At 35.3% G+C, this 13,950-nt stretch overlaps 3 protein-coding genes across 37 annotated transcripts in view; 2 read left to right on the top strand and 1 right to left on the bottom strand.

Moving 5' to 3' along the window:
- tln1 (talin 1) overlaps nt 1-13,950 on the bottom strand; it is a 1,269,505-nt gene that overhangs the window by 519,936 nt on the left and 735,619 nt on the right. The gene's annotated exons all lie outside the window — the stretch shown is intronic.
- The window catches only part of ppip5k2 (diphosphoinositol pentakisphosphate kinase 2), a 93,182-nt gene that overhangs the window by 20,590 nt on the left and 58,642 nt on the right, over nt 1-13,950 (top strand). For all 35 annotated transcript variants that reach the window (XR_015500745.1, XR_015500742.1, XR_015500740.1 and 32 more), the window contains exons 8-15: nt 2,828-2,929; nt 5,196-5,357; nt 5,541-5,662; nt 7,193-7,294; nt 9,551-9,637; nt 9,768-9,843; nt 9,951-10,060; nt 12,148-12,233. Coding sequence is in view for 24 of the 35 variants with exons in the window: in XM_087270085.1 (XP_087126211.1) it covers nt 2,828-2,929; nt 5,196-5,357; nt 5,541-5,662; nt 7,193-7,294; nt 9,551-9,637; nt 9,768-9,843; nt 9,951-10,060; nt 12,148-12,233 (847 nt within the window). In the remaining 11 variants the exon portion in view is untranslated. The remainder of the gene's footprint in view (nt 1-2,827; nt 2,930-5,195; nt 5,358-5,540; nt 5,663-7,192; nt 7,295-9,550; nt 9,638-9,767; nt 9,844-9,950; nt 10,061-12,147; nt 12,234-13,950) is intronic.
- sh2d4a (SH2 domain containing 4A) overlaps nt 1-13,950 on the top strand; it is a 209,872-nt gene that overhangs the window by 141,015 nt on the left and 54,907 nt on the right. The gene's annotated exons all lie outside the window — the stretch shown is intronic.

The following is a 13,950-nucleotide window of genomic DNA, read 5'->3' as shown; positions in this document are numbered from 1 at the left end:
TAAATTAAATTTCACATGTCAAATGGTACAGTTGTCGCTTGTGCATTTCAAAATAAAAGTCTTATATAAGCAAAATAAGTTATAAATGAAACATTTGTTGTTTTTTTGACCACACGCTCTGCAACCCACTGAAAATGTTGCTGCGACCCACTTTTGGGTCGCGACCCACCAGTTGAGAAACACTGTGCATGCCTATACTATATGTCTTGCCCTGTCTTTATGTTTCAGTTGAGGTTGTACAATTTTGAATAAAAAAATGCACATTTTAAAGCACTGGACCTTTAAATCTCCAGAATCTGCTTTCAGATGATGCAGCATTTACAAAGCAGGGTCAGAGTTCACTCACAAGACAAGACAAGACAGTTTAATCTGCATGATCCTGCAATCCACATATTCATTCTGTGATTTGACAGCTGTTTGCATCACTTTGATGAACCACGGCTTTGTTTTAGGCTGGATTTATACTTTCGCCTGTCGCCTCAGCTGACTGTGCGCGCACCTTGCGAAGCAGACAAGAATTTTATACTTGCTGTGTTTGCCGTTGTGATATTCTTTAAAAAGATGGGGGGGTACAAAAAGAAATTGGCCGTAAAAACGGACGTATAAACGGAGAAGTAGAAAGTTTCCGCAACTACCTCATATCATTAATATCAATTCAACATTTTAAAACGAATTATTTTATTGTTTTTATAAATTATTTTAAGAATTATAAGGATTTTTGTAACCATTCAAGGTTTTTTTTTTTATCGAACTTTGATGCATCACTTGCTTTAGTTCTTATCTCGGACAGTTTTACATATTAAAGTTTATTAAAATATTAATAACAACAGAACATAAGTAGCTCTACAAACATATTTTTTATTATGGCAAAAAAAGCACAAAATATAATTCAGATTAAGTTAGTAAATGATTAATAAACTATTGAAATCATTGTTTATATATCTCATTATTCAGGCATATATTAATGGTTACGTCCAGTTTTGTGACCTAATCTAAAGTGAGAACTATTTATGCTTTATAAATCCCTAATAAATGACAAAAAAAAGGCTAAGTTAAATTCTTAACAGGAAAATGACGTTATTCATTCCTATTCATTTAAAGACACACAAATGAAACTGCACTTCATATGAAAAATAAATCTTTGCTACCTCATCTAAAATCACTGTAGAGTTTGAACATTGCATCTTATTATATTGTTCAATTATTATATCGTTGTTGTTGTTTTATCCAGTTTCATGTCGTGTTTTGACACTCCTGTTATTTGGCAATGTTTAAAGATAAGATTGCAAAGATTATTGTTCATTTGATTCTGAGCCTTTATTTGTCATTTATAAGGGATTTAAAAAGCATAAATAGTCCTCACTTTAGATTAGGTTACAAAACTGGATGAAACTATTAATATATGCCTGAATAATGAGATATATAAATGATGATTTTAATAGTTTATTAATCATTTACTAACTCAAACTGAATGATCCTAAAAACCCTCTTAAATACAAATGGTTTGTAAATAATGCGATATTTAATTTAGTAATGAAAAATAAATCATGTTTGTATGTCAAGAATAGAGAATTTGTAACTGCAGTTATAAACTCCTTATTAACGCTTATTAATGTAGAGTTAATGCTTAACAGATAATGAATTCACTATTTGCTAATGCTTAATAAATGATTTATAGTGTGTAGTTATTATAGAGCGTTACCAACAATTCTTGTTGTGCAATTTAACATTACGTAATTTAGTGTGATAAGTGATATTATTTTCATTTTAAAACCATTTTATGCCACTGTATAATGATACAGAATAGTAATGCAAATTAGGACAAAAACTTCCAATCATTCTAAAAAAAGATTTTAATGTCCCAATATAAATATTGACACAGGTGATCTGTCTATAACTTTGAATCACAGCTCATTTAGACATCATCTTCAAAATCATCAGTAGTAGTCAGGAAATGTGAAAATTCATTTGTACTTGTTTTTTTGTCAGTGAGTGTTGTTTCATAAAGGAATTTTCAGAAGTTTATGTAAAGATTTTGGCCGAGGGAGAAGCAGTGGTGCAGTAGGTAGTGCTGTCGCCTCACAGCAAGAAGGTCGCTGGGTCGCTGGTTCGAGCCTCGGCTCAGTTGGCGTTTTTGTGTGGAGTTTGCATGTTCTCCTAGCATTCGCATGGGTTGCCTCCGGGTGCTCCGGTTTACCCCACAGTCCAAAGACATGCGGTACAGGTGAATTGGGTTGGCTAAATTGTCCGTAGTGTATGAGTGTGTGTGAATGTGTGTGTGGATGTTTCCCAGAGTTGGGTTGTGGCTGGAAGGGCATCCGCTGCGTAAAAACTTGCTGGGTAAGTTGGCGGTTCATTCCTCTGTGGCGACCCTGGATTAATAAAGGGACTAAGCCGACAAGAAAATTAATGAATGAATGATTTTGGCCGAATTTATATTTTGTTCATATCCATTTATTCCAATGATGAGATAATTTTCAGTTTTAGGTGAACTGTTCCTTTAAGTTGGCTCTTCATGTCAGGTGCGCTTTTAAATGAATGTTGAACGTGTGAATGTATATGTGAGCTGATTATTGCATGAGGCATATCAACACTGTCCGCTTACTGTCACTTATGTTTTTTTCATTTCATTAATTTTTTCATTTTCATCAGTTAATAGGATCATGTTGCCGTATTAGTGAATGGAAAATACGTTTACATAAAGCACACTCACACAAATCAGTCTCTGAGCTTTTGAGGGCTTGTCTAAACTTTTGCTTTGTTGAAAATTTGGCCATTTGTCTTGTGGTGTTTTGGCTCATTTCTGTTCACGTTTGATCTGTTTCAGATCGGCAGCAGAAGTAGTGTCTATTCTCCTGAGAGTAATGTCAGAAAGACTGGATCCTACATTTATGAGGAGTTCATGCCTACTGATGGAACGGATGTGAAGGTATCTCAGCCGGCATTTTCTTTAACAGAGGCTGTCGTTTGATGTTTGCTTGTGCTATATTTGACTATTATTATTTTTTTAATTATCTGAAACATTAAAGGGTGACATACATGCAAAGAAAATAAAGAAATCAGGAAGGGGGCAAACACTTTTCACACCAATGTATTAGAGCTGCACGATTCTGGGTAAAATGAGAATCGCGATTTTTTTGCTTAAAATAAAGATCACGATTCTGTAGATGCAAAATAAAGGTATGGTAAAAACAAACATATGGCACAACATCGATAATAATATTATGTGTAGGTCTACTGGTTTATATAAATAATTCTATTCTACTTATGATAATTCAGATTATGAATTATTATGTTTGAGATATATGCTTGCTATCTGTCATATTAGACAAATTTATTCACCGGTAAAATCAGACATTTGCCATTATCAGATTATATTCAACAATATATAGGTTAGAGTAGTTATACTGACATTGTAAACATTTATTTTTATGCACAACTGTGGGTTCACTATGAAAGAAAAAACAGATCAAATGCAAGTCGTAATCATAACTCTAAAATGCGATATGATCGTTTAAATGAAGTGCACACTTTCGGTTTCATTCTGATTGCTAAGTGCTTGTTCATACTTTTCGCGCGGCTCCCAAATGATCACTCTGTGCCACAAACTGAATATTATTTACAACTGTATTACCTGTTACTCGCAACATATGCAGGTTCTGTTCACTAAAGTAGACGCGCACCCTGATAACAGCTTGTGATAACAGCTCACGTCATGTGTTATTTCCCGGCTGCGAAAACATCATTATATGAAGACAAAAATGACATTTTTAGGGGAATTATACCTTATAAATACAGTATGTGACTCATTCAAAATCATTTGGAGGTGTCAATGTCACTGAGCTACGTATGTGAAACAATGAAAAGACTCGTGCAGCCGCCTTTTCTTCTCTCCTGAACTTGAAAATATGATTGACAGAATCGTAGAAATGCTGGATTAAGATCGTCTAGATCAGGGGTCTCAAACTCGCGGCCCGCGGGCCATTTGCGGCCCTCAGTGCAATATTTTGTGGCCCGCGCCGACCGCTGTACTCTGACAGAATCAGCGGAGCGGGGAGAGAGAGAGAGCTCCCCGCTCCGCTGATTCTATCCGTACACAGCGCGCTTGTCACTCAATGCGCGTTGTCGCGCACGTTCTGATCAGCTGTGTTGTCGCGCGCGTACTCAAGAGCGGTGTTATCGCGCGCCTACTGAAGGGCGGGACCGAGGATTGTGTCGCGTCGCGGGGGCACTTTTGATCATTTTGGAAGGGCACTTTCTATGCAAGACTAAAAAGGGCATGTGCTCTGCACAGGTTGAGCCCTATGTGTGCACGTGCCTGCCCTGCATCTTATATATATTGATATTATAGGTAGATACAGACTGGTACAGACTGATGTGACTGGAGTGGGGTGGGGGTGTTTTATTTATACATATATACGCCTTTTTTTTTAGGTGAGGGAATGGAAGTTTTGAGTGAGTTCCCCCACTTTTTTCCCTTGGACTTCAATAAGTCAAAGTACAGGTCTAGACTTAATGATGATCATCTTCAAGCCATACTGAGGGTCTCAACTGCTTCCGCTCTAAAGCCAAATGTGGTTCAGATTTGTGAGAAGAAGCGCTGTCAAGTCTCTGGCAGCAAGAAGTAGGCAAAAGATGCCATGTTCAGAAGAACTGTTCATAATCTTCACTCAATGTTCTATTAATGTTCAGGACACTTCATGTTCAGAAGAAATAATTAAAACAGTTAATAATGACATTTGAGGACTTTTTTTTTGTGAAATCCCTTATGCGGCCCAGCCTCACCCAGACTTTGCCTCCTGCGGCCCCCAGGTAAATTGAGTTTGAGACCCCTGGTCTAGATGGTCGAATCGAGATTGCTCGATTATTGGAAAAATCACAATCACTATTATTTTGGTCGTAAACGTCATGTCATTTTCATCCGCTTATCCGGGGCCATGTAGCAGGGGCAGCAGTCTTAGGACAGAACTACAGACTTCCCTCTCCCAAGACACTTCCTCCAGCTCCTCTGGGGGGATCCCAAGGCGTTTCCAGGCCAGCCGAGTCCCTCGAGGAGTTCCTGGGTCTTACCTGAGGCCTCCTCTTGGTAGATAGATAGATGCAGCATAGATGTTCTATGTAAGCACAGCTACTGCTTGATTGCTTATTAAATAAGCACTCTTTAATATGCTTTTGTTTGTGTTTGTTGACATCAGGTGTATACTGTAGGTCCTGACTACGCACATGCAGAGGCCCGTAAATCCCCTGCGCTGGATGGGAAGGTGGAACGAGACAGCGAGGGGAAAGAAGTACGGTATCCAGTCATCCTCAATGCCAGAGAGAAACTCATCGCATGGAAAGTCTGCTTGGCTTTTAAGGTAAACGATAATGCTGAAAACAGTGTAATTAACTCATGATTCTGTTCATTACAGCCAGAAATGCATTATAATTTGGTCAGGAATTAGAATCTCCCCCTGCATTGAAAATGTAAATATTAACAATCTGATTGTTGTTATTATTATTATTATTACAGTAAACTGAAGGCAATTTTTCATTTATAGCAAACTGTGTGTGGATTTGACCTGCTTCGTGCCAATGGCCAGTCGTACGTCTGTGACGTAAATGGCTTCAGCTTTGTCAAGAACTCCATGAAGTACTATGATGACTGTGCAAAAATTCTGGGGTCAGTATGTTATACATATATATACACACAATAAATTACTTCTAGCCATTAAGATTCCTCATAATGCATTTGGATTTATTTTGCTATAGATATAATAATGAAAATACATCACAGTTTACAAATAAGGTTCCATTGGTTAATGTTGGGTAATGTATTTACTAACTTTAACTAAGAATACTTGTACAGCATTTATTAATCATTGCTCAACATTTAATAGTGTATTTTTAATGTCCAGTTGTGCTTGTTAGCATTAATTAATGCATTCTGAGTTAACAATGATTGCATTTATTTTCATTAATGTTAACAAAGACGAGTAACTACTGTAATAAATTCATAACTCATTGTTTTTTCATATTAGAAAACACATTAGCCAACATTAACTAATATAAACTCAATGTAAAGGGTAAGTTTTAGTCAGACAGCAGAGGGTTGCAAATGGTTTAAAAAAAAGTTATTTATTAATTTATTTTTTATTATAAGATATACAAGTCAAGTCAATTTATTTATAAAGCACATTTAAAAACACTAGTGTGTACCAAAGTGCTGTACAAGATCAATGAGAAGATTAAAGAGAGGAAACTTAACAACACCTAACTAACAGACAGAACACATTAAATTATCAACATACAATTTAGTCATGGCATAAATATAACAGTCCCGTAACTACATGTGATGGGGCGATGTGACGTTATAAAAGCTATCTAGTTCAAGTAAAAATTAGTTTTTGACATGGGTAGCAACTGAAATCTGCAGGAAGGTCGATCTCCAGGAACAGGGTTGGTCACACCTGTATTACACAAATAAGGACAGTAGTGTGGTCAAGTGAATCATAATGCTGAACTAAAATCAAGCAACTTTAAAATACCCCCTCATCAAGCAAGTCATTAGCCATGTTGAGCAATGCAGACACAGTAGTATGATGAAGTCTAAAACCAGACTAAATTTTATCTTAAATATTATAATTATCTGAGACATTATTAAATAATTGAATTAAAAAAATGGTCATTTGTAAATTGGTGAAAACTATTAAAATTCATCATATATATAAATATGGCTTCTTCAGTATAACCCTTAAAGATTGCTACACATTTTGTGTTTGAGTCAGTTTGGGCCCAGGTATAAAGATACACTCACATTCACTCTCTCTCTGCAGCAAGCATCCTTTCACTGTGGTGCCAGTCAGGGGGGCTACTGGGGATTATGTGCTGTGCTCAAGGGCACCTCAGTTGTGGAAATCGTTCGTAGAAGAGTGTTTTTCATTTTTTACTCCTATTTATTACACCTGATTTAAACCTTCCTCATTAATTACACATCTAACATTCATTGATTAGACGCACAGATACTGTATAATCAGTTGTTTTGTTTTTTTGATTTAAAAATGCTTCAGTCTTTTTAGACACGCTGCTGTAGTTGCTTTGAAACCAGCTGCTTTCCCAATGGACATTAATGATAAAGAAGGCTTTTTGGATTTTTAGATGGGCATTAGTTTATACAGTGAAATGTGTATAACATCATCTTTTTGTTTAACAGGAATATCATCATGAGAGAATTGGCTCCACAGTTCCAGATCCCGTGGTCTATTCCTTTAGAAGCCGAGGACATTCCTATAGTTCCCACAACCTCTGGAACCATGTATGTCCTTACAGATAAAAGTCTTCACTTATTGTTTGATATTTTTATTATAGACAAAGTTAGGCCATGTCCAAGATTTACTTAATGATTCTGAAAATCGTCTTTTTGAGAAAATCCAATGTGAAGCAAAGGCTTATATTTAAAACTGCAACATATCTGAACCATATTTATCCTGTCTGTGTGTCATATATCAAATTAAAGCTAAAATTCTCCCATTTTTATTGATATGACACATCTATGGGAAAAAGTTTTGTAAAACAGGTTATAATTAATTGTTATGATGTGATTGTCCAAACAGCATTAAAAAAACCATTTAAATTATTGGGGCTGATAGAGTGACTTTATTTGTAAATCTAAATATACGTAATAAATATAAAAAAATATTTTAAAAAATATATGAAATAATTTATATATATATATATATATATATATATATATATATATATATATATATATATATATATAATAAATATATATATAATAAATATAATTATTTATTTATATTATATAAAGAAAATATTAATAATGTATTTATGATATAATATAATAATTATTATATAATAATAATTCTGACTTCAACTGTACATGTAGAAAAACATTTATTTTCACATATCTTACCCTCTTGGTGAAAAGGCCTGATTTTCAGAGGCAGGTGTTTTTCAGTAAATGGCTAGTGTTTTGTTTGGTTAGCATCACTGCATAGAGAACGGCACCAGCGCTGCCTCGCTATTACACACAAGCTATCGTTCACAGACAAAGCATTATGAAATTAATAACTTACATATTTGATACAGCTGCTGTCAGATCCAATACAAATGTCTGTATACAAAATAAACCATCCTGATAGTTGTTCCTTGTACAGTATAAATACAGTTGAAAGCAGAAGATTACATACACTGTATAAAAAGGCACATAACCATTTAAAAAAAAGTCAGATGTTAATGTGACAATTTTTTCTCTTTTAGGTAAGTTAGGATTATCACATTTGTTTCTGTTATGCTTAATAGCAGAATAATGAGAGAGATTTTTTGAAAAATTGTTATAACCTTTCTTGAAAGTCAAGTTTACATACAGTAAGATTATTCTGCCTCTGAAAAAGCTCAGATGATGATGTCAAGGTTTTGGAAGTTTCTGATTGGCTAATTGACCACATTGGAGGTAATTGGAGGCACACCTGTAGAATAGTATTTATGGAAAACCTCAAACACACTGCTTCCTTGTGTGACAACATGGGAAAATCAACAAGCCAGAATCAATAAAAAGGCAGATTAGAATTCGCTAAATTACACTGGGAAAAATAATAAATTTTGGAGACATGTCCTGTGGTTTGATGGAACTAAGATTGAACTGTTTGGCCATAATGACCAGTGTTGCATATGGAGAACAAAGGTGAATGCTTACAAGCCTAGTAACACCATCTCAACTGTGAAGTATGAGGGTGGCAGCATCATGCTGTGGGGCTGTTTTGCTGCAGGAGGGACTGGTCCCCTTCACAGCATAGATGGCATCATGAACAAAGAACATTATGTAGAAATACTGAAGCAACATCTCAAGACATCAGCCAGGACATTAAAACTTGGCCACAAATAGGTCTTCCAAACAGACCATGACCCTAAGCATACTGCCAAATTAGTTCAAATGTGCTTTAAGGACAACAGAGTGAATGTTTTAAAGTGGCCATCACAAAGCCCTGATCTCAATCCTATAGAAAATTTGTGGGCAGAGTTGAAAAAGCTTGTGCTTGTTCCTGCAAACTATTGTGAAAAGCTTGTGGAAGGATACCCAAAATATCTGACCAAAGTTATACAGTTTAAAAGCAAAGCTAAAAAAAAACCAAGGAAATGTATGTCAACTTTTGACTGTCTAGAAATAAATAATAAATAAATAAAAAATCTCTCATTATTCTGGCATTTAGCAAATGTGAATCATTTAGGTAATCCTAACAGACCTAAAATAGTAAATGTTTAGTATAATTTACCATCAGACATTTTTTTAAATGGTTATGTTCCTTTTTTAGAGTGTATGTAAACTTCTGGTTTGTGTTTTCCAAAAATGTTTGAAATGAAAATGAAATTATGAAAAAATCAATATTTACACAGACACTCCTGATGTTCCAAGCCTGTTTTGTTCTCCTCAAAACCCAATTTAAGATATTTTACATGAAATCTGAATGATTTAGCTTCGTCCATTCAAAATTTCTTGTTACTGAAACTTGATCACTAAAAGAGTTTATAAACGCATTATGGTGGCTTTCAGGATGGAGTTGAGGTGTGTTATTGCTGTGATCCGACATGGTGACAGAACGCCCAAACAGAAGATGAAAATGGAGGTTCGACATCAGAGGTACATTTTATCATATATGGTTCGTTGCCTGATAAAGGTTAGCATACAATCTATATATAAACAAAACACATTATGTTAGGCTAAATATCCACTGTAATATGGATCCTCGATTTCCTGTTATGTCTTTCAGATTTTTTGACCTCTTTGAAAAGTGTGAAGGTTACAAAAGTGGAAAGCTGAAATTAAAGAAACCAAAGCAACTTCAAGTAAAAAAAAAAAAAATGTTTTTGTTACTAATAACTATTTAGCATGTATATCTAAAGTGTTGTTTCACAAAACTAACAAAACTTGTTTGTTGTGTTGAATTTGATAGGAAGTATTGGACATCGCCAGGCAACTGTTGGTAGAACTTGGCCAAAATAATGACTCTGAAATTGAGGAGAGTAAAGCTAAGCTTGAACAGCTCAAAACAGTCCTTGAAATGTAAGTTGGTCTCGTAAGTATGTTATTATTAGGGGCCAAGCAACCTTTTATGTATGCTAGTTTTTTTCTACCAGATCTTCTATATTGTTTTCTCTTCCTAATTCATACAGGTTGATTTTTTTAAAATGGATGATCAAGTATTTTTACCCGTATAGTTTCACCCCTTAGAGGAACTTTAATTCAAATTATTAAAGGTTTAGTTTTTATTCTGCTTTAAATTCAAATTTAGAAAATGTTTTGCTTTTGAACACTTAGACCTGAGTCTCTCCTTGAATATAGCAATAGAAAATGAGGTGTTTAAAGTAAAAGGAACAATGACAAAAGAACATATTAAATAATAAAGTCTGAAAAAGTGTTGCTTGACAGACATTTTGAATGTCATTAAATATATAGTTTTCCAAACCCCTCAAATTTAGCACAAATGTTAGAGCGTCCTCGACTAGATCATGTTAGTAAAAGTTAATTGTTTTTTGTTACTTTAAAACCTGCTTTGCAGAAAAGAACTTTAGAATGATGATCTTTAGAATGAATAAAAAAAAATAAATAAATAAAAAACTTCTGAAACCGCGCTATTCGCGTGTAAATAGCCGCGTGAACATTTGAGTTTACTCGCTTCATTTGCATGTTAAACCCTGTTTTATTCGCCTGTCAAATCCGCTTAATTTACGCGTCAAATTCACTTCAGAAAAGACACGGATTTGCGTGATAGGCTGGGCTTCTGTCTGTCTGGTGACTCTAACTTTGTTGCTAAATTGCTGACATGGATTTTATTAAGAAAATAACAGTGTTTATGTGCGTTATGAAGGCTGAAAAACAACGTTGATACGTTTAGGGCCGTGTCTTGAGTCCACTAGATCCTTTCAGAGGTGCACCAGCTCTGTGAGCTCATAAACTCCTCCAGAAACTTAACCTGGATGATGGAGGCTTTCAGAGGTGCTTCTGACTGAGCCAAGCCCAGTTTCAATTCACGCAGCGCCATTCGCGAAATTTGTGCCATTCGCACCAATTTGAGCCAATTCGCGTCTCAGGATGTCTATTCGTGTGTTTGCATTGACTTAACATATAAATCACTCGCGCTTGATGCTTCTTCCGCGCCTGATGTGAACACAGCATTAAAGCTTTCCACAACCCAAGGTTATTATCTTTAAAGGTCCAATAGGAGATCTTGGAAAATGCTGTTAGCCTGATAGCACTGAAAGCCTACATCCCACCCTGCTAATTGCCTTCCAAAGCCATGCCGCCTGAATGCATGAATGCGCACTAGAAAACATCAGTACAATACATCAGTAACATTCACCAGAGAGAAAACGTTTTAGTACAGGTAGTAATTACAATATCAAACTTTAAATAAGAGATTGATTGTTGTTGATGTTTGCCTGCTATTTTCCGTCTGAATCACATCCATGAATGTGCCAGTGACATACTGTAAACCTTTCTACACAAACAGGCTGCGCAGAGGTATGCTATTAGATATTTTAAGAGGCAGGTAGGACAGTGTTGTAATATTATATACTATAATGTATATTATAACAGTATTATAGTATTTTAATGCTCGGATGGATTGTTTTGATTGGACACACTTTTCTTACATACAAATACAGTTGGACGACTTTATTTAATGTTTGTTACCAGCATAACATTTCTGAAAACAATTACCTATTGCTCCTTTAACATCCTGCTTTTAAAGCTTAGAAAATCAATTGAACCAATCGACACTGAAAATTATCAAATGATCTTAAGAAACAGTTTAGGATAGTACAGCGTAAAACATCAGTGTTTAAATACCCATGATTAATTGTTAATCACAAGTATATTGAGGCCATTTGAAAGTGCAAGTGTTCATTATACCCAGGATTTCACAGAGCTGTTGTGAACAATTTCAAGTGTCAGAAGCTCTCGTGTGCATTGTTTTATTACACTGGCATGCAGTGCTGTATCAGTTTAAATCTGTATATCCCAATTTAATTTCTAGGCATACTAAACACAGTCCAGTGTTAGAGTGCTAATGACCTTGTGCTTGGCCCTGTTATATTCAAGCATACTACTTTATTTCTGTCTCAATGCCAAGTCTCATTTTGTTTGTTCAGGTATGGTCATTTCTCTGGGATCAATCGCAAGGTTCAGTTAACATATCTACCACATGGTTGTCCTAAAACATCGAGTGAAGAGGAAGGTAATAATAGACTTTCACATATCTTTGTTATCGATCTGTTACATACAGTCAAAATGATTAGCCTTCCTGTGAATTTTTCATAAGTTATGTTGAACAGTGCTAGGAAATATTGACAGTATTTCCTTCTGTTGTTACATCTTATAGTTGAGACAGTGGAATTAGCTTTTCATTGATTATTTTGGAAATGTTTTCCATGATTTTCGTTATAACCTGCCACATGCCCAAGTTTAGAAACACTGGTGTAAGCATCCAAAGTGATAGTAGCATTATAATCACTCTAACAGTTGCTTTCTGCCTCTGATTTTTTTATTTTATTTTTTTATTCAGAGTTCTGTTGAGGAATGGTGATTGATTCCTTCAAGAATAGCAAAGTGTTCTGCGAGTAACAAAGAAGATAATGTGCTCTGATAAACATGACCCTTCTTTAAGCTGTCATCTTAGATATTGATATGTTTTCTTCTGGAGAAAGTCTTATTTGTTTTGTTCCGGCTACAATAAAATCAGTTTTTATTATAATTTTTTTTAAGGTCAATATTATTAGCCCCCTTAAGCTTTTTTTTTTATTGTCTACAGAACAAACCGCTGTTTTACAATGACTTCCATAATTCCCTAATACTCTAACTTGCCTAATTATCCTAATGAAGTCTTTAAATGTCACTTTAAGCTGAATACTAGTATTTTAAAATATCTAATAAAATATTATGTACTGTCATCATGGCAAAGATGAAATAAATCAGCTATTAGAAATTAATTATTAAAACTACAGTGGTCCCTTGTTATTCCCTAAGTTACGTTCTAAAAATAACCCGCAACAGGTGAAATCTGCAAAGTAGTCCGCTTTATTTTTTACAATTATTAGAGATGTTAAACCCCTCACTACACACTTTATACACTTTTCTCAGACAGACATTAGCCCCTTTCACATAGTGATACCGGTAAATATCCGGAAAATTTCCGGAACGACTTTACCGGTAAATTCAAAAAAGCGCTGTTCACACAGGCGAGGACGTTACGGAATTTTTCCAGAAAAGAGCATTCACACATCCATCGCAAAATGCCGGTAAATTCTGACATCATTAACCAGAAATGAGCTCTAAACTGCTGCGCTTGTGTTTATAAACATTTGTCTACATTACAAACTCTTTGGATGGATCAGTATTGAGTACAACTCCAATGAAAACAAATAGAGGAACACTTTCGCATGTCGAGATGTTCATGATATGTGTGTGTGCTGGCGCTATGGGTGCTCACGGGCACACGCAAAGCTTGAAGGTAAACAAACAACGGATTATCATAAACATTTTATCGATAATTATTTACACAGTTAGCATTAAGAAGGAACATAGAAACGTTATCTGACTAACATCTAGCAGCTAAAGGTGTCTGGAAAAATATTCAAAGGCTTTTATTCTCATAAACCGCGCGCACGGGAATGCGTCTGACTGTTCTGATTGGCTAAAGCAGTTGTCTCACGTCAGCACGTTCTAGACGTGGACGCACTCTTTCTGGCCATCTTCCTTCTGCGTTCACACAGCGCAGCATTCCGGCAAATTACCGGTAATGTTACAACTTCTCTTTCCGGAAAATAGCCAGAACGAATTTACCGGTATTTTCAAAAAGGGCCTGTTCACACATACAACCTTTCCGGAAAATTGCCGGTAATTTTCCGGAAAGGTTGTATGTGTTAAAGGGGCTATTAACATTTTCACATATTATA

This window comes from Danio rerio, chromosome 10 (genome assembly GCF_052040795.2).
Source record: "Danio rerio strain M-AB ecotype USA chromosome 10, GRCz13ab, whole genome shotgun sequence".
Classification (NCBI taxonomy): Eukaryota; Metazoa; Chordata; class Actinopteri; order Cypriniformes; family Danionidae; genus Danio; species Danio rerio.
This window is presented reverse-complemented; position numbering and strand designations above follow the sequence as displayed.